At 40.9% G+C, this 20,429-nt stretch overlaps 2 protein-coding genes across 2 annotated transcripts; both read left to right on the top strand.

Moving 5' to 3' along the window:
* Positions 1 to 6,118: 6,118 nt before the first annotated feature.
* Positions 6,119 to 14,353, top strand: LOC136527734 (uncharacterized). Its single transcript, XM_066520551.1, has 16 exons — positions 6,119 to 6,441; positions 6,541 to 6,639; positions 6,742 to 6,833; positions 7,255 to 7,355; positions 7,717 to 7,807; positions 8,098 to 8,156; positions 8,248 to 8,371; positions 8,449 to 8,517; positions 9,686 to 9,738; positions 10,171 to 10,279; positions 11,311 to 11,481; positions 11,569 to 11,727; positions 12,047 to 12,139; positions 12,219 to 12,395; positions 12,845 to 13,035; positions 13,602 to 14,353. The coding sequence occupies exons 1-16, from the start codon at positions 6,306 to 6,308 to the stop codon at positions 13,993 to 13,995; spliced, it is 2,118 nt and encodes a 705-aa protein (XP_066376648.1). The 5' UTR covers positions 6,119 to 6,305; the 3' UTR covers positions 13,996 to 14,353.
* A 933-nt stretch (positions 14,354 to 15,286) lies between these two features.
* LOC136529456 (uncharacterized) lies at positions 15,287 to 19,028 on the top strand. The gene is made up of 4 exons (XM_066522536.1): positions 15,287 to 15,402; positions 15,485 to 15,680; positions 16,536 to 16,693; positions 18,712 to 19,028. Exons 2-4 carry the CDS (start codon positions 15,509 to 15,511, stop codon positions 18,817 to 18,819), a joined length of 438 nt encoding a protein of 145 aa, XP_066378633.1. The 5' UTR covers positions 15,287 to 15,402; positions 15,485 to 15,508; the 3' UTR covers positions 18,820 to 19,028.
* Positions 19,029 to 20,429: the final 1,401 nt, after the last annotated feature.

Raw genomic sequence — 20,429 nt, forward strand, 5'->3', positions numbered from 1 at the left:
TTTATATTCTTGAGCTTCTCAATGTTAGGGCAACCATTTGCAAGGTGTCCCGTTTCATGACACCGGTAGCACATGGTATGAGAGAGCTTTCTTTGTTGTAGCTTCTTCATCTTTCTCTCTCTCTTTCTTTCACCCTTTGTCATGTTCTTCTTGAAGCTAAGGCCACACTTGTCACCATAGTTTCTTTGAGTCTTTAACATATGCTCAAAGGTGACTTTTGAGTTGTAGCACCTCTCTAACTTGTTGCTCAATTTCTTTACTTCATTTTTGAGCTCATTGTTCTCCTTCAAAAGGTTAGTCTCACAAGACATAGAAGTAGAACAAGCATCTATTTGTGAAGAGCATGCCATTTCTAATAAATCATCACAAGAGGTGGATACATGCTTCTTGCCTACATCACAAGGGTTAGCAATATTTTGCAATTTATCATTTGATCCATGTGATGAGCTCTCATAATTTTTAAGTTTCTTTGTAAACACTTTAATGAGAGAAGCATGTTGTTCTAATAATTCATCATGAGATGCAAGTAGTGTCTCATGATTCAATTTTAGCTTATCATGTGAAGATTTATAAGCATCAAGTAATTTCTTATGTTCTTCACAAGAGTTCTTTAGAAATGAGTTTTTATTTTCTAAGTTCAATGTTTTAGCTTTCTCATTTTCTAAAGACATGGTCATGCTAGCAAGTCTACTAACAAGCTCATCATATGAATCAACATGATCAACCACATTATCATTTGTTACCTTGGTGTCACCTTGTGACATGAAGCAATGTGGTGATGTAGTTGGAGAGCTTGTAGTAGCATCTTCATCATGGCTCGAGCATGAACCATCATCACCAACAAGTGTGCATGGGGTAGCATCATCACTTGCAACACTTGTGGCATCATCATTAACCTTGTCAAGTGAACTTGTAGTGGATCGATCATCATCATCATCACTTGACCATGAGGTGGAGCAATCTTCCACAATCACCAAATTGTGGTTATGCTCAACACACTCATGTGCCTTCTCCTTGGGCTCATCATCATCATCGGAGACCATCCCATATTTCTCATTGAGATAACTCCAAATCTCATGGGCGGTCTTCATATCCATGATCTCTCTAAATATGCAATCATGTAAAGATCTATACATGATGTTAATAGCATGGATGTCGAGATCTAGGCATTTCTCTTGTGCTTGAGTTAGATTATCTTCATCCAACACATGAGAAAAACATATATCTACCATCCACCACATTTGAGGGCATACATACTTAAAATTACATATCATTCAATTTTTCCATCGTGTAAAGTGTGTGCCATAAAAAATATATGGACAATCATCTAGCCCATTAGACGCCATCCTCTCGGGTCGGTGAAGACCACAAATGAGAGACCTCGCTCTGATACCAATTGAAAGGTTCAAGATGGCGACTAGAGGGGGGTGAATAGTCTTTTCTAAAACTTAATCTAGGCTGGCTAACCGAAACAAGTGCGGAATTATAACTATCAGTCTAGCCAAGACTACACCCCTCTATCTATATCTACTAGCACCTTTCAAAGATATTAATTGGCAACAAATGTACCGGGCTAGATAGAGCTCTCCTAACCAATTCTAGAAGCAAGGTCACACAAACCTATTCCACTAGTACTTTAAGCGACAAGGGAGCTCCTACACATGCTAGTAAGCAAAAGCACAAAGCCAACTAAGCTCACTAGCAATGCTCAATAACAAGGCAACCAATGCCAAATTAGAGAGCGCAATTACTTAGCTACACAAACTAAGCAATGTGACTAACAAGGTTACGCAAACCAAATTAGCCACGTAAGGGAGCTACTTCTATGCTACACAAGCAATAAGGTAACTAGTAAGCTACACAAGCTAACTAATTACAAGAGCAACTACACAAGCTTAATATGTATAAAAGTAATTACAAGCTTGTATAATAGGGATGCAAACCAACGGGAAGAACAGGGTTGACACGATGATTTTTCTCCCGAGGTTCACGTGTTTGCCAATACGCTAGTCCTCGTTGTGTCGACCGCTCACTTGGTGGTTCGGCGGCTAATTAGCATCACCCGCTAAGCCCGCACGTCGGACGCCGCAAGAACCTACCCCGAAGGTGAGGGTAGCTCAATGACACGCTTTACTAAAGTTGCTCTTCGCGACTCCCGCAGGGCGAGCACAATGTCCCTCATAAGCTCTTCTCCGGAGCGCCGCACAAGCTTCTTGCGGGCTTCGACGGAGACCACCACCAAGCCGTCTAGGAGGTGACAACCTCCAAGAGTAACAAGCACCCCCGGCTTGCAACTCGATCACCTAGTGCCGCTCGATGCAACCTCATGATGCAATCGCACTAGAATCGCTCTCTCATATAATCGGATGATCACTATCAAGTATGTGTGAGATAGAGAGCTCCCAAGCACTCTCAAGCATGGACACAAAGTCCCCCAAGGTGCTCAGCACCAGCCATGGCCGAAGGCCACTTCTATTTATAGCCCCAAGGGCTAAACTAGCCGTTACCCCTTTACTGGGCAACTGTCGGGTCGACCGGATGCTCCGGTCGTGTTGACCAGACGCTGGACCTCAGCGTCCGGTCGCCCGATGACAGCCACGTGTCACCTGCGTTCAACGACATTCTTTCGATCTCAACGGTCATCTTCTGACCGGACACAACAGCTTCAACTGACCGGACGCTGAACCCTCAGCGTCCGGTCATTTACAGTAAGGTACCGACCCCGACCGGACGCGTCCGGTCGGACATGATCAGACACAGCCCCAGCGTTCGGTCACTCTCCAGCGACACTGCTTCGTTCGACAACAGGACCAGACACTGCCTCCAGCGTCCGATCATTTTCAGAGCCAGCGTCCGGTCGATAGACCGACGCTGCACGTTGACTGCCACTACTGACCGGACGTTGAACCTCAGCGTCCGGTCACTGCGTGATCAGAGTTCGGTCCACTCTATGGGATCTTTCTCATCTCCATTTCTTCACCGAGTTGATCCACATCAACTCCAACTTCATCTCCTTTATAAATGTGCCAACACCACCAAGTGTACACCACCATGTGTATGTGTGTTAGCTTTTCACAATCATTTCCTAAAGGATGTTAGCGACTCAACTTGTCACGCCATTCAATCCTAGCGACGATGCAAAGTTAGATCACTCGAGTGGCACATAGATGACCGATATGCAAACAAGTTTGCCCCTCTTGATAGTACGGCCATCTATCCTAAACTCGGTCACAAACTTCTCTACACACCTATGACCGGTGAAATAAAATACCCTAGGTTATACCTTTGCCTTGCGCATTCCATTCCATCTCCTCCAATGTCGATGCAACATATGCACCAACACGATCAACAATAATATGATACACTTCATATCATCACGTGATCATATTGGTTCATCGATCTTGACTTCACTTGCTTTTCACCGTTGCCTTATTCCATCGGCGCCAAGTCTTGCTCAAGCTTCACCGCCACGCGGTCCATCGCTCCAAAGCCTCCGACTTGCCCTTCACGTTTGCAACCGGTCCATTAAGCCAAGTCTTGTCTTGATCTTCTCCACCTTGATCACATGACTCAATGTCATGTCTCATGTGCAATAAGCTCCTTCATCATCACATGTGTGAGCTTTGCAACATCTCCAAGCCATTTTCACCTTCATGGCATATGTTGCTTACACACATGTACATGTGGACTAATCACCTGTGTATCTCACATAAACACAATTAGTCCACCTAGGTTGTCACTCAATTACCAAAATCACACAAGGACCTTTCAGCGGTTCACCACTCTACATGGCTGTAGACATCAAAACACACGCCCTAACACGTTTTAGGAGCACACGCACATCAGAAACTTGGAACCTGTTCCTGTCTCGCTCGTTTGTAATCTCTACTATAAACTTTCAGTGTTAGTAACACGAGCAGCAGCGACGAATTGGACGTAGAGACTTTCTACTCGAACCATTATAAACCTCATGTCATCTAAGCACACTATCCGAGCCAGACGCGCAATACTAAAAATTTACTAGTTGATAACTCGAAACACAGACAACAAAGCGACCCTCTCTGCCAAGTTAAGCATAATTTTTTTTTCATTCGCTGTTGTATTTTCCCTAGTACCGGAACGAAGAACACAAACAGTGTGAAAAAGCTGACATTTTGGCCTTGTTTAGTTCATTCCTCTAAAGTTTACTCCCTATCATATCGGATGTTTGATAATGCATGGAGTATTAAATATAGACTAAAAAATAACTAATTGCACAGATTACGACTAATTTATGAGACGATTTTTTAGCCTAATTAGTCCATGATTTGATAATGTGGTGCTACTGTAAACATGTGCTAATGACGGATTAATTAGGTTTAATAAAACTATCTCATGAATTACTGATGACTTCTGTAATTTGTTTTTTATTAGTATTCGAACGTCCCATGCAACACCCGATGTGACACCCGATGTGATACATCAAAACTTTACACCGTGATATAACACCCGATTTGACATCCCTAAACTTTACTCCATGCATTTAAACACCTGCACGACCACTGTTGTCGGTCGAGGTCGACCGTGACGCGATCTGCAGGCAGTGCACGAGAGCGGCGACGCTTCCGCTGAGCCAGAGCTAAGGCCTGATTTAAATCTAGGGTGTAAAGTTTTAGGGTATCACATCGGATGTCACATGGAATGTTGCATGGGGCGTTCAGATACTAATAAAAAAATAAATTACAGAATCCGTCAGTAATCCGCGAGACGAATTTATTAAGCCTAATTTATCCGTCATTAGCACATGTGTGGACTGTAGCACAACATTGGCAAATCATGAACTAATTAGACTTAAAAGATTCGTCTCACAAATTAGTCACAAACTATATAATTAGTTATTTTTTTAATCTATATTTAATACCGCATGTATTTGTCTACGTATTTGAGGGGATAGAAAAGGAACTAAACAGGCGTTGGTAGTACGCCAGACTGAGTGACTGACAGCACCAAGCCCGTGACCTCGGCGCAGAGCAAGTGCAGTGACGTCGTGCGAATTTTCTCGCCGGTCATCTTTCATCCATCCAAACTCACCGGCGACAAGTCCTCGGAATCGGCGGCGTCCAGCGGCATCTCTGCCAAATACGCGCTGTTTTCCCCTCTGCTGCAGCTTGGTGCCAGTTTAGTTCCACCCCATTTTGCAAATTTTTTCAAGATTTCCGGTCACATCGAATCTTTAGACGCATGCATGAAGTATTAAATATAAATAAAAAATAAAACTAATTACACAGTTTAGACGAAATCCACGAGACGAATCTTTTAAGCCTAATTAGACTATGATTGGACACTATTTGTCAAATAACAACGAAAAAGCTACAGTAGCACTTTGCCAAAAAATTTGGCATCCAAACAAGCCCCTGCACTCAGCAACAGGACTCAAAGCAACTGTCTTGTGCACCATGTGGGGGGAAAAACATTGAGATTCAAAACTCCGCATCCATCTAGAAAAAAACATAAAATAAAAAAGAACAAATTTCAGCTGCATAAGGGCAAATGTGGACCCAAAAATTTCGTCTTCTATTGCATATATGCACCCAAAAATCTCATAAATTTTGTCTTCTAGTGCACATATGCAATTATCATTTTCGTGTGATTTTTGTTTTATATTTTTCGAGAACTCCTAAATATGATGAGAAGGTGATTTGCAAAATTGCACCTGATATTTTTCCTCACCTCCTGGTGAGCTTGAGTATATGTGACTGAAGGATGTGAGTACACTACATTGCGTGCATGGCGGCTGCTCACGGGCCTATCCATGCATGCATTGAAGATGGTCACGAGCTCACAAGCTGTTCAGGTCGACGTAGAACAGAACAGAACAGGTTGGATTGGACAGAAGAGAAAGACCAACTGTCCGGAGAAAGCTGAGAAAGAACACATTTTTTTTTCTATCGAGGGAGGAGAAGAGATGAATCTGAGAATGACAGTTCCGGAGTCCGGACTCATGGGCCGATATCGAATGACCCACGAACAGCAGGGACGAGGCCCAACCATTTATTACAGATGAATAGATGATGAGACGAGATGATCATCCAACGGCTGCGAGAGCTTTCGTCGCGCCGCCGCCGCCTCCTGACCTGTCGGGCAGTCTCCTCTCTCCTGCGCACGCACCACTAGCGCCGGGACAGCTGCCGACTCCGACTCCGACTCTCTCCAAATTCCTTAAACCCTAGCAGCAGCAGCGCCCGCCACCTCCACCGCCACCGCGACGGCGCCGTCGAAGACGAGGGGGAGCGCGGAGTAAAGGGGCTCCGGCGACCGCGTCGGAGATGGCGGCGAGCCACGGCGCGGGGACGCTCAAGTCCACCTCCATCAACGGGGTCAAGCTCTACTCGCTCACCGGCAGCCGCTACGTCGCCCCCTGGGTCGTCGCCAAGAAGAAGCGCGCCCTCCGCAAGGACAAAGGTACCTCCGGAACCCACCCGCCGGCGTTCCCTTTCTTTGTGTGTGGAGATTTTAGTCAGGGGTAGCAATGATGGGAAACTACGCTTTCTTTGGTCGTAGAGTATCAGCGGAAATTGGATTTGATCCATGACCTGAGGTTCGAGACTGCCACCACCAAGATCAAGCTGACGCCTGATGACCAGTACGTGATCGCCTCAGGTGTGTTAACTATTATAAGCTTGACATGGCTGTGTTTAGCTTAATTTGCGTGCTGTTGAGGTAGTGGCAGTGCGGCATGTTTATATCTGTCTTATGTGCTAGGCATTTATCCCCCGCAAGTTAAAGTCTATGAGTTGAAGGAACTGTCGATGAAGTTCGAGCGGCACCTGATCTCAGAAATTGTAACTTTCCAGGTATACTCCTATTGAACCTCATTTCCAGGCACATGAGTTTTAACTTTTAAGTAATTGTCGATAAAGTTCGAGGTGCATTCTTATGCACCTGATCACTACCCTGGACTTCTATACATAGAGGGTGGTTTTAGCTTTCCCCATATGCAGTAGAAGTAACTGTGGGATGGTGGAGAACACACATGGGTTGTTTATCTATTGCTAGGCGAGTTAGTATTTTATTATTAGTTAAAATTGTTGCTGTTTACTTTCCTCAAGCAATATGGGTCTTATTACCAGTTGATGCATCCATAGGAGATTACTGCTCAAAATTTCCTAATAATTTGCTTATGAAAATGTCGACATTTTGTACCTTCCCTTTTGTTACCGACTAGAGCTGCTCTTGTATTTCCTATCTAACAAGCTTGATTGTTTGTTTCTTCAGATCCTTGGTGACGACTATTCAAAACTTGCGTTTTTGTGTGCTGATCGTTCTGTAAATTTGCACGCTAAGTATGGAAGCCATTATAGCTTGAGAATTCCAAGGTTAGCATCTCTACTATAGCATACTTTTATGTCTTGATCTTGATGACCGATCATAGATATGTATTTCTAGTTTAAGATGTGTGGTGTGCCTGTGAGGTAGTAATATTAACTTCTCACCTCTGTGGATTTAGTTGTCTTCCTCTTTAGGATTAGGAAAATATAAGGTTTTTTCGCATTATAAAATATCCTGTGCTAATTTAACACATAGTGTATTTCTTCTCAGATTCTGAGTTTAAACAGAGAAGTCCATTCTTTAATGATAACAACTAGTAGTAGGGAATCCTTTCAAAGGTTGTAAAAACAGTGCTTGTCCAAATATCTATCTTACATATTGTTAATCCCCATAATGATTCATTGACAGAATGGGAAGGGACATGGCCTACGATTGTTGGTCCTGCGACTTGCTATGTGCTGCTTCATCACCAGATCTGTACAGGATCAACTTAGAGCAGGTCTAATTTCAGTGCTTAATTAGTCGTACAGATATGAATAGTTTGTTTATCTTTTATTAGTCATCAGCAAAACATCATATTTTACGCTTTTATTTGACACCTAGTACAGAATCAAAGATCCACATGTAACATAAGCACATAAGCATATTATTTTGAATGGTGTTCTACTTAGCTATATTACACATGCTTGATTTGATTTTGGTGGTATCAATTCTGGTTGTGACTGCATTATATGCACATATTCCTTCTGTTGGTTTATTGAATCCACTTCCTCCCAATCACTTGTGCAGGGACGATTCCTTGCTTCTCTTTCCTCCCAATCACCAGCAATAAATGCGGTTACACGAAGGTAATATTTTTTATTAACTTATTACATGGCTTGCTTAGTGACTAGATTATCAAGTATTGTTAACCCCCAAGATTAATTGCTGTGCTCCCAGTAAGATCCATGGACTTGTTGGTTGTGGTGGTGAGGATGGTGCGGTTGAGTGCTTTGATATGAGGAAAAAAACTTCTGTTGGCAGAATTAATATTCCAGTTGTTTCTTCTGAAGATTATTATCAGGTTCATGTTTTACTTTGACAGCAAATTAGTATGTTGATGCTTAAGTTTGTAACTGCCTCTCATGTTTGAAACTGCAGGAGGTCACGTCTTTGCAATTTGATGAAGATCAGGGATACCTTATGGCAGTGGGGACCAGTACAGGAAAGGTATATGTTGTTATTAGCTGTTTTCCTGCTTGATTTTCACTGCTCTCTCTCTCTCTCAATGTGCCTAGTTATTTTTTTATTTCCCCCACTACCATGACAGAAACTAGGAACCATGTGTCAGTGTTTTGCATTATGCATAGTATATTTTGCGCCTTTTCTATCCTTACAACAATTTAATCCGTTTTGCTCCATTTATGCCTCTGTTTTCTGCTTTAATTCTATGTAAATTAACATTGTGATAGCTACTTGCCTACTTTGTTTGACCTTTGTAACTTCAGATAAAATTATGCCATGATAACTGTGCCATTACAGGCTATTGCATGTTTGACCTTTATGTTCTTTCTGAAGTGTGCTCCTTGGTGTTGTCACCTACAAAGTTGGATAATATAACTTCATCTGTATTGTATTAATACCTTTTACTTAAGGAGCAAAATGGGGAAAATGGCATCATGCATTCCTCCTTTGTTCTATTAACCTCTTGTTGTTACTGGTTGTTCAGACAGTGGGGTCTTGGGTTGACCTTATGTGATATCTCTCCGGGCCATCCTATTTGTGCTCAATACCCAACATAGAACTGGGAAGTTTTGTCTTAACAACAGGTTTTTTGGACACTCAAATAATTGACCTTATTTACTCAGCATCATCTAGTTTTTTTTTTCTCGAACATACAGTGCATTAAGAGAGAAGTAAGGCCAAAATAGCAAAGTGCGATGGCCTTACATGACCACAACGATCAGAACAATGACCTTGCATGACCATGCACGACCAGAACAACCTTACGTGACCTTACAACTAAAACAACAACCTCACGTGACCAAAACAACCACTAAAAGATGTCTTAAACAGCCTTATGCAACCAACATGATGCAAGGCAACAAATGACAACGACCAGCCACAAACCGTGAAGGGATTCAGATCCCAACAGGGTTTGAGGAAACTATTTTTACATTAAGCAAAACTCTATACGGTAGTTCTGTGCTCTACCACTTCCCATTTCTTCAGTTTGGCTATTGTACTTAACAGCGGTGTGCTGTATGCTAATCTAGTGGTGTTTATAGATTTTTTTCTTCTATAGAAACATGTCAGCTATCCCTTTAAAAATTGCTATATTAGTTTCATGAATTGTTTTAGTCTCAGTATGCTTCAACAATTTTGGGGTTTTCTGCAGATATCAATATATGATTTACGCATGTCTTCTCCTCTGCGAGTTAAGGATCACATGTAAGTCCTACATTTCTTCTTATGAAGAAAGGGTTTTCACTTGTTAATCATTATTATCAAAAGTTAGTTCCAGCCATTCGACCATTTCTATATGAACCTTCTGAAGGAATTCTCTCACTAGATAAGTAGATGGTTTTTTCTTACTCTATTTCCACCTGCAAACGGGGCCTTACCTTTTCTAATTTCCCCATCCTAATATCATATCATTTCACACACATTCCACCCGTTTTCTTCAAATAAATTAACAGATACAACTGCTGCAATAAGATTTTTAAAACTGTATGTTTTTATTAATGAGTCTTGAAAGAATAAGCTGCAAACATTGGGGCCATATCTCTATTACGTTTGAATTGCAATCAATAGTTGAATGCTTCTTGAGTTACATATTGTACCTTTCGCTGAGCATGTAGTTGCTGTTATCATCTGTTTCAGGTATGGTAGCCCAATATTAAATATCAAGTGGCACCAGACACTTAATTCTACTGAACCTAAACTGATCACTGCTGATAAGCACATAGTGAGAGTCTGGGATCCTAATACAGTGAGTTCTTTCCTTTCCATTTTGTTCAAATGTTTTCTTCATTATTATTCATGGTGTGATTTGACACAGTCCATATTGGGTTTGATATGGATTTAAAACAAACTCTAATTTAAGACATACTGATATTTTATGATCAATTGGATGTTTGCTCGCTTGCCATTCTTGAAGTCAAACATGGCTGTGGTTACACCTTAAAGGGCTTTAACCTAGTTTTTATTATGGTGCAGTCTGAATGTATCATGAATTATTCCTGTAACATTTTTGAATCTGTACTGGTAATGCATGCCCTAGCCTCAATATCTGAAGCAGATTAGGGAAGTTATTAGAACAGAACCCAAATTTTGTATATTAGGTTGTGCTGACTGCTGACACCTTTATTGCTTATTTGCCCTTGTTTCACTTTGGGTTTATTTGGGAAGCATGTAGTTGCATACTTGCATGGCACTTTTAACCCAGGTACCTCCCAACATATCAGCAAATTCTTAGGGAATATGGGAGTTATCAGTTTTACCAAATTATCTGTGGTTCCAGGCTACATGTATGTCTATGAGGAATATGTTTCTCATGGCACTAAATTTATTCCATTTTTTATAACACTAAATTTGATAATCTGGAATATTTATTTTACACATGAACTAACATGACCCTTTTTTACAACACAGCGATAGGAAAACTGAAATGACATTTTTAGGTTTTCATAACTGCTTGACTCTTGCTCTGAACCCAGTTCAAGGACTTGGGAGCTCTTATGCATTTAGTAGGCAAACCAAATAATGTGATTTATTAGAAATTAGCCAAGCAATGCTTGAAAAGGTGTATGTCTTTTTGAACCATAATTTGCAATGCTATTTTAAAGAACATAACAATACTCTCATGGGCTGCCATAGTCCATTATAAACCTGTATAATTTCTTAACTTTTTATTTCTTTGGTGAAACTCATTCCTTTATATCTTTCCAATTTCAATATGCATTTTCATTATTTGAAGTTCTTTGTTGGATGATGCCATGATGCCCTCAATCTTTTCTGCAGGGAAATAACATGACTAGCATTGAACCAGATGGTGGTGCTATAAACGATGTCTGCATCTTCCGGAATAGTGGTTTAATGCTATTAGCCCTGGACAATAGCCAGATACCTGCCCACTTCATTCCTGCACTTGGCCCTGCTCCAAAGTGGTGCTCACATCTTGATAACCTAACTGTGCGTGAGACTTCTTCATTGCTTTCTAGTAGTTGATCTAGTAATCCTTAAGTGAGCATTTCATCATTTGCCTTCCTCCATTTATAGGAGGAGATGGAAGAGAAACCAGATACAACACTGTTTGATGAGTACAAGTTCTTGACTAAAGAAGAGATGGAGCGACTGAACCTTACTCAATACATTGGCAGCAGTGCTGTAAGAGCATATTTACATGGATTTGTCGTACGTTATGAACTATACAAGAAGGTAAAATTGGCTTCTTTTACACATTTACATATAATTCATTAGAATTTCTTTAGAATGTTTAGCCATATATCTTGTGCTGGTTGTTTACTCTATTATACTTAGCAATTCATTTAGTTACGACTAGATGTTTGATTTCCTGAAATTAAGACACTTCCCTTTGTTGACATACTAGATTGTTCTTTGTAAATTAGATCTTTGTTAGGCATCAACTGTATAAATGATCTCTATTATGGACTGCTTATATTATTTTTCTGTATGGTCGGATGGGTTAAAGAAAAGACACGAAACAGTATTTACCAGGATTTCTATTTCTTTGCAGCAACGGGCAGAAGTTGCTCCTGTTGAGTACGAGACAATTAAAGAAGAGATAAAGAAAAAGAAAATAGAAGCTCAGAGAAAATCTCGTATAACGGTATGTTTTTCACCTGCTTATCTGTGGTACAGGCTCTATATTACAAACCTGATGAACTTTCTTTTTTTTTCTCGTGCAGCAAGTCGTCAAAATACCGAAGGTTAACAGGCATATTATGGACAGTATAATGGAAGATGAAATAGATCTTGATACGGAGAATGTTGATAAATCAAGTATTAAGAAGAAGAAAAGAAAGCTAGAACTCAATAAGGCGATTTTGCATGATGAACGGTTCAAACCAATGTTTGAGAATAAGGTGTGGAATTTTACTGGTTGTTTTTCAGTACTGCTATTAGATTGCAGTCTTGCAGATGGATTTGTACTGTCCATGTTGGTAGTGGTATATAAAAAGAAATTACAGCATATCTCAATCAATTTATCATGATTTTTACCTGATCTTGTGCTTGTGCAATGCTGCTGCTGTTTATTTTAGCATGTGAAACTTTGTGTGCACATTCTTGCTAATGTCACTGATGTGTGCTGTACAGCTTTTGTTCATGATCCACTCTTGTGTATGAGAAACTGAATGTGGCGAATTTCAGCTGTAATTTAACCATTTTCTGCATCTAACCTCTTACTGTGGCCACCACTCCAGCTTGAATCTTGTCCTACTTGTGCTATTTAATCATGTATCATATTGTAAGCTAATCAGTACTATTTTTTTTCATGATACTTGATTTCTAATCCCATTGATCTTATGAGCAGGATTTTGAAATTGATGTAGAATCAAAGGAATATCTTGCACTTCATCCTCAAGCAGCTACAAAGGAGCCTCGCCTAATTGAAGAACATTTTGATAGTGTTAGTGAGGATGATCAACAATCTGATGGTAATGCATCTGATGCTTCAGCAGAATCTGACAGTGATGATGGCATGCATAATTCAAAGCGTATAAGGTGAGATCTTGCTTTATTTTGGTTATAACTTGAACTGCACATTTTCCCTTTTGAAATTTTGCCATGTTGCCTATGGTATTAGAAGGTGCGAGGGTGTTTGGATCCAGAGACTAAAGTTTAGTAGATGTCACATCGGGTATTTGTATACTAATTAGAAAGACTAAACATGAGCCTAATTAGGCTTAATAGATTCGTCTCGTAAATTAATCTTAATCTGTGTAATTAGTTTTGTAATTAGTCTACGTTTAATACTCTAAATTAGTGTCCAAACATCTGATGTGACATGGACTAAATTTTAGTAGGGGGAACCAAACACCCCTTCAAAATTGAATCATTTCTTGTATATTCGGTCCATATTTCCAATTCATAAGGAAAGTGAACTTACATGAAAAATTATTAACTTCCAGAAAAAAACCCTGCAATTCTCATTTACGGAGTTCTTAGTTCAGTCTCATGCTGACCTATTGTATTTCTAAATTTGAGTAGCTAGACTATTGTGTCTCATTTGATGTACATTCTATTCTACTGGTACATCGAAGATGTCCTTACTGCTTTATATGTTTCAGGTTATACGAGGTCAAGGATGAGCACCATGCTGAAGCATTTGTGAATAGCGTGTCTTTATCAAACGAGGATGCTGTTCCCCTTGGGGATAGGATAGCTGCCCTGGAAAGGAAACAGAACTCGAAAGCACTTGACGCGGTCAAGTATGGGCCTGGTGGCTCACGGGAGATTTCATTTATCTCTAAAAGCCGAAGAAGGCACAAGGAAGAATCGTCTGGTGACGATGAACCCAAGGATGTCAAAAAGAGAGGTGTACAGACCCTGGGTTTGAAGCAGGGAAAAGCCGAGTTCTATATGTTTGGTGGAAATCGTGGCAGAGGTAGAGGCGGTCGTGGCAGAGGGAGAGGCGGTCGTGGAAGGGGTGGAGGGAGGGGTAGGGGCAGGGGCCGAGGATGAATGGCTATCCATTGACCCCGTTCCTGCCTTTGCAGGGTTTTGGCAAACTTCAAAAATGGGGACACTTCCCTGGAATACATTTAACTGGCCAAAAGCTCCAGGACATGTGGTGAGTAGAAAGTGTGTTCCTTCACAACATAGGCAAGAGCTAGAGTAGCGAGGATGGTTGCTCCAAAAATTTTGGGAAGAGAAATTTGTTAGATAATATTAGATCTCTTATGGTCTATCTTGTAACGGATTGTTGCCTCAAGAAACAGAGGCGACGTGGCGACCTTGCTGTGTATTCTAAATTATTGCTTGGGCAAAAGTGTGCTGGATGTCTCTGCGTACGATGTAACATTTTTGTAGGAGGGAACAACCCTGGCATTTTCATTTTCGAGTGCTGAAAGCTCTCCAAAGCCATGATTAGTACATGACCTACCTCATCTTTTCTTAAAAATAGCATCAACATTTATGCCTATAAATAGTTCTTTGAAAATATATTTTATGATTAATCTAATGATACATATTAGGTGTCAGCAATGCGAATAACTTTTAGATGAATTTGATTGAACTTAAAATTGTTTGACCCATTGAAAACGAGAATTACATTTCTTTATTTGAGTTGAAGGGAGTAATGGCTCTGTTCGCTTCTCTTGTAATCCATACTTTTCAGCTTTTTTTTTTCGTCGGAACCGTGTTTTTCTCTCACAGCAAATCAACTAGAACAGTGTTTTGGCTTGTTTTTTCAGCGAAGCGAACGGGGCCAACGTTAGGATCGTTGCTCAATGTTGTTGCTATTGTTATTGGTTAACGTTATTAACTTATTAAAACAAAATTTAACTATGGTTTGTAATCCGTATTTGACATGCGTTCATGAGTTTATGATTCCTTCATCTTATATTCTCATTCAGGTGGTGTTTAAATCTAGGGGCTAAAGTTAGGGGTGTCACATTGGGTGTCACATGGGAGTGTTCGAATATTAATAATAAAATAAATTACATAAGTCCTCAGTAATCCGCAAGACGAATCTATTAAGTCTAATTAACCCGTCATTAGTACATGTTACTGTAGCTTTAATGTATCACAACATTATCAAATCATGAACTAATTATGTTTAAAAAATTCGTCAAACAAATTAGTTGTAATATGTATAATTAGTTATTTTTAGTCTATATTTAATATTTTATGTATGTGTCAAAATATTATATACGATAAGGACTAAAGTTTTGGGAAAAAAAAAGGCCTGGTCTCCCTGCAACGAATGCTGCATAAAGCAGAGCTGCAGAGGGAACAGAAGTTGGTCCACACTGTCAGTGCCTACTCGAGTAGAAGTGCTAGATTTCCAAGCGAAAACCCTCTCGCATGTCGCATCGCATCTAAACCCTTCTCATCCCCACCTCTCTAGCGGATCACTCGCCGCCGCCGGTATCTCACTAGCCTCCTCCCTCTACCGCTCCCCCCCGCCCCCCCGAATCCGGATTCCCTGATCCGATCCGTTGTGCTGCAGGACGCCGCTACTGCCGCCGCTGTGATGCTGTCCCTGTCGAGGGCGCTCGGGAGGCGGCTCTTCTCATCTGCCGCCGCCGCGTCGGAGTCAGCCGCGGCCGCGTCGACGTCGGCGGTCAGGAAGGCGCAGAACCCGCTCGAGGAGTTCTTCGAGGTCGAGCGGAGCACCGAGGAAGACAAGCCCCCTCCCCACTACGGTATTCATTCTCCCTCGCGCAGCGCATCGGCTTGTAGTGTTCGTTGATTAGTACTGTGGCTAGCGCAGATGGTCGACGAAGCCAACCCATTGATTGTGTTGATTGGAGCGTATGCTGTTGATTTAAGTGCGCTATTGCTCCTGATATGAGCTCGAATTGGCCAATCCTCACATTGATGTGTACCTGGCTGACATTCGATATCTGAATCACTAGTGGTAAAAGTTGCTGTATACTTGGCTGACATTTATATCTGAATGATTATTAGTTGTAGGCCCCATATGAGTCACGATTAGGACAGTACATATGCTTCTATCTATTTCTTTGATAAACACTAGACATGCCTGAAGATTATGTCTTGTGAGAAACTCCCAATGTGGTGTTGACAAATGGGCTTTGTTTGCTCTGGAAAAATTATGGGCCCGCTGTTGCTTGTGTTCAAGTAAACCTTAGGATATGAACATGTGATCGAGACGGTTTCTTTGGTTGTGTTATGGAAATGTTTGAACCCGCTTGCCTTCATACTGCAAATACTACTCATGTAACTGTTGACAAGCTGGTCCTTTCCTTATGGTCATTTCGGGCTTGCTTGGTTTGCGACCAAATTTTTGCCATGCCAAAGATTTGGCAAGCAAAAGTATGGCAAAACAACCATAGATTTGGCAAGCCAAATGTGAGAGATTGGCAAGTTTTGGTAGCGAACCAAATAAGAGCCAAAATCATGGTTGGCAAATTTTGGAAGTCATAACTTTAGATACTTTGCGCTGTTGTTTCCACACATTTTTGTTGTTTGAAGTTTGAACACTACTTCTCTAGAAAGCTTACTGTTCCCCTTTTCTTTGTTGCGTCAATTGCTAGGTCGCAGTTGGAAGGCTTCTGAATTGCGTATAAAATCTTGGGATGACCTTCAGAAGCTGTGGTATGTTCTTCTAAAAGAAAAGAACATGCTAATGACACAGCGTCAGATGCTGCATTCAGAGAACATGCGGTTTCCAAATCCAGAACGAATTTCCAAGGTATCTGACTGCCAACAATAATAACTGCACAGTATTTGCTTTCTGCAGAATCATTTTGATGTCATGTCTAACAATAGTTAAAGCAGCTTTGATTTCATCAAATAACTATGGCATGCTTTGTAAGATGATAGGTTGTTTGATATGTTGGTGTGAAGCCATGCCTTTACAATTCTTCTACATATCAAAAGTTTTTCCTTCTTAGAAATATTTTTCCACTTTTCCTGGCCCTGCCTTGGTTTTTGTTTGCTCACTGTTTACATTTGGGATTTCATTTTCACGAGCTTCCTAGTTATTACTGATTTATTGTCCTTGTATAATTGTAAATATAGCATACTAAACACTTATTTTCCTATTGATCTTGTCTAAGAGCAACTCCAGCAGTAGACCCCAAATCAGAGCCCCCATTTTTTATTTGGGTGCTCACCCCCTTTTTATTGGCCCTCTATTTTTCATTTGCTTCAGCAGAAGTCCCTAAACCAAAGCCCCCCCAAATTCTCTTAATAGACACTGACCATTAGGACTCACTTGTCATCTTCAATCTTTCCCCATCTGACCTATCGCAACTCACGCACGTAGTATCGGAGGAGCAGGCGGCCCAGGGTCGGGGGCAGGCTCCTGCTTCCCCTTACTCTCTTCCCGAGTGAGGAAGGATCCGGCAGCGGGGCGGGGCGGGCATGCTCCTCCTCGTTCCCCTTCCTCCGACCCCGACCCGAGGGAGTTGAAGGATCCGGTGGCGGGGCAGTCACGCTCCTTCCCCTTCCTCCATTGCTAGGAGATAGCTCTGATTCCTCCTCCGATAGCACCTCCTCCTGGCCTCCACAGTCATGGTGCCCACGAACCCCACTCCGCTCGCCGGAGGTCGCCCCTTGTACCTCTCCAGCCTCCTCTTTGGCTTCGGCGGAGGAGCAGCGCGCCCACGTGTCGTCGGAGGAAGCCCGCGCAGGGCTGGAGGTACGTCGCCGTTCCGTATGGGCACGCGGGATGGGGGCAGGAGGGGTGACCCAACAGGAATGGGGTCTGGAGGGTGGATTTTGGTGCCCACACATATTTCGGGGCCCGAGTAGGGGCCCTGCAGGAGCTCGTATTTTGGCCTGAGCCCCCATATTTAGCTATGGGGGCTCAAGTAGGGGCCTGTTGGAGTTGCTCTAAAGCACAATCTGATACATTTGACTAAGGCCTTGTTTAAATCCAGGATGTAAAGTTTTGGGGTGTCACATCGGGTGTCACATGGGGGTGTCGCATGGGGTGTTCGGATACTAATAAAAAAACAAAATTACAGAATCCGTCAGTAAACCACGAGACGAATTTAGTAAGCCTAATTAATCCGTCATTAGCACATGTGTTACTGTAGTGCCACATTGTCAAATCATGGACTAATTAGGCTTAAAAGATTCGTCTCGCAAATTAGTAGTAAACTATGCAATTAGTTATTTTTTTAGTCTATATTTAATACTTCATACATGTGTCCAAACATTCGATGGGATAGGGAGTAAACTTTACGGGGAGGAACTAAACCAGGCTTAAACTAAGTGGGTTCTCGTTATATTTTGTATGTTAGTGAATAATATTCTTGAATCTGGGTGCCTGATAACCGAACCATGTAACCAATGTAATCCACAAGTAAAGTTCATGTGTTAAAAGACAATGGCTCATAATAACTAACAATAGTATCCTGTTAGTTCCCAGCATATACAGATAGAGTTGAGAATTAAATTTTGTTTGGGAACATGAGAATTATTAAAAACAAATTTCAGAAGCAACGGCAACATGTGCAAGGTGAACTCACCATGCAAAATAATTATTAACATTTTTAAAACATACCAAAGAAAAATGCTCCCCTCCCCCCCCCCCCCCCCCCCCCCCAAAAAAAAATATAAATAAATAAATAAATTAACCAGTGTTCTTGTTGATGCGCTCTGCATTTCTCATCATTGTATGTCCAGCATATGTTTTTTCCATGCTATTTATTTTTTTACATCTGATACTTGACAATTTTTTTTTGCTTTAAATAATTTCAGGTAAAAAAATCAATGTGCCGGATAAAGCATGTCTTGACTGAGAGGGCTATAGCCGAGCCTGATCCAAGGAGATCTTCGGAAATGAAGCGGATGATAAACGCCCTGTGATTCACTCATGCATTCCCGTGGGACTAGGGATAAGGAATGAGTGGCAGTTAGAGAAAGATTTGCTTGCTTCTGTTGTATCTTTATCAGAAGACGTGTAAGACCAAATCTTTTAGATACCCATGATATATGCTCTCAAAAATTTATTGACATTAACATATTCGATCCAATAATTGATCCTTGAGCTTTTTTGCATTCTGATCTGCAATTTGGTCCTTAATTTGGTTCAGTTCAACTGCTCGTTTGAGCAGCAGTGCTGGAATTTTGTACCTGCAACTATGCAAGGCGTTTAATGAGTCCTCATTCTTCTTTCTTTTTGTAACAGTGGTTTGGTTAAACTAAAACTATTTTAAGTTGTTCATAACAAAATGATGCGCGCTTGTGGTGGCTACATACAAAAAAAAAAAAAAAACAGTGGAAACATTTCCTGGGCTACAAACCTCACTAAGCACTAATCCAAACATGCAAATGTTTCACGGCTACAAACCTTACTAAGCTCTAATCGAAACATGCAAAGGTCAGGGAACTAGAAGTTTTGGGATAATATTTTTTATTATTTCATTTAAAAAAAACATGCAAACAAGAACTAGTACATTTGAGGTTTTAGCTTTACTGTATCGATAGAGCTGATGTTATTATAGTTGCACTTATCAATTATGTTTCATTCTCTTCATGCTAGTCATGCTAGTTGTGTTGCTCATGGCATGCCATGGTAGCTCTTCTTACTTATGGTCATGCTATGCAACCACGTTGCTCATGAGATTGTATCACTCAAGAATCAGTGCAACTTGTTATGTTAGTCTGAAATTTTGCGGCCTGTTCGTTTGACTGTGGCTTGTCGTAAACGATCGTAAATTTCTAGCCAGAACAGTATTTTTCTCTCACACAAACCAGCCAGCAGCACTTCTTTACGAACCAGCCACGATACGAACCAGCCAACCGAACAGGCTGTTGGTCATTTGGCTCAAATATATATCTTGATATCTTGGCAGCATCGTGAGCTTATGAGATGCAACTCAGCCTTAGACATTCATGGTGAATTAGCATTTCATTTTTTCCCCTAAAGAAACTCATGCGCATGGGGTATGAGATTTTAGAGGAAACTAAGAATTGATATGGCAAATTGGTAGCAAGGTTAAGATTTGAATAGTATGGTAATAAGATTAGTCGATACATGTTGCTCCTTTTGGTTGATTGCAAATGTTCTTTGGTTAACAATGATAACGAGTGGGTCATTTTTTCAATTGTAAATGTTCTTTGGTTACCAAAGATGATGATTGAGTGGGTATTAAGGTTATTTTCTTGATTGAAATCGTTTGCTTGATTAACCAAAGATAATGAGTGAGTGGGTATTAAGGATTTTTTTTTCTTGATTGAAATCGTTTGCCTGATTCTGATGGTCTTAGGTAAAAAATATTGCAAATTATGAAACATAACTAATGTTCAAAATGACTTACTTGATAGAGACAGTGCAATGTGCAATTGTGCCATTCTGGTGATACTTAAATGTACAAGGCATTCTCATGTCAATTGTGCAAAAATGAGATCAATGCACACCTTTTCTAGAGAATCTAATAGGTTGATCCAATCAGTTTTTTCATCAAATATATTCT

The sequence above is a fragment of the Miscanthus floridulus genome, chromosome 19, assembly GCF_019320115.1.
Source record: "Miscanthus floridulus cultivar M001 chromosome 19, ASM1932011v1, whole genome shotgun sequence".
In the NCBI taxonomy this organism is placed as follows: domain Eukaryota; kingdom Viridiplantae; phylum Streptophyta; class Magnoliopsida; order Poales; family Poaceae; genus Miscanthus; species Miscanthus floridulus.

Coding starts and splice junctions, on each gene's coding strand:
- LOC136527734 (XM_066520551.1), top strand. CDS start 6,306: ATGGCGGCGAGCCACGGCGCGGGGACGCTCAAGTCCACCTCCATCAAC. Junction 6,640..6,741: donor CCAGTACGTGATCGCCTCAG/GTGTGTTAACTA, acceptor CTTATGTGCTAG/GCATTTATCCCCCGCAAGTT. Junction 12,396..12,844: donor AACCAATGTTTGAGAATAAG/GTGTGGAATTTT, acceptor TCTTATGAGCAG/GATTTTGAAATTGATGTAGA.
- LOC136529456 (XM_066522536.1), top strand. CDS start 15,509: ATGCTGTCCCTGTCGAGGGCGCTCGGGAGGCGGCTCTTCTCATCTGCC. Junction 15,681..16,535: donor CAAGCCCCCTCCCCACTACG/GTATTCATTCTC, acceptor GTCAATTGCTAG/GTCGCAGTTGGAAGGCTTCT. Junction 16,694..18,711: donor ATCCAGAACGAATTTCCAAG/GTATCTGACTGC, acceptor AAATAATTTCAG/GTAAAAAAATCAATGTGCCG.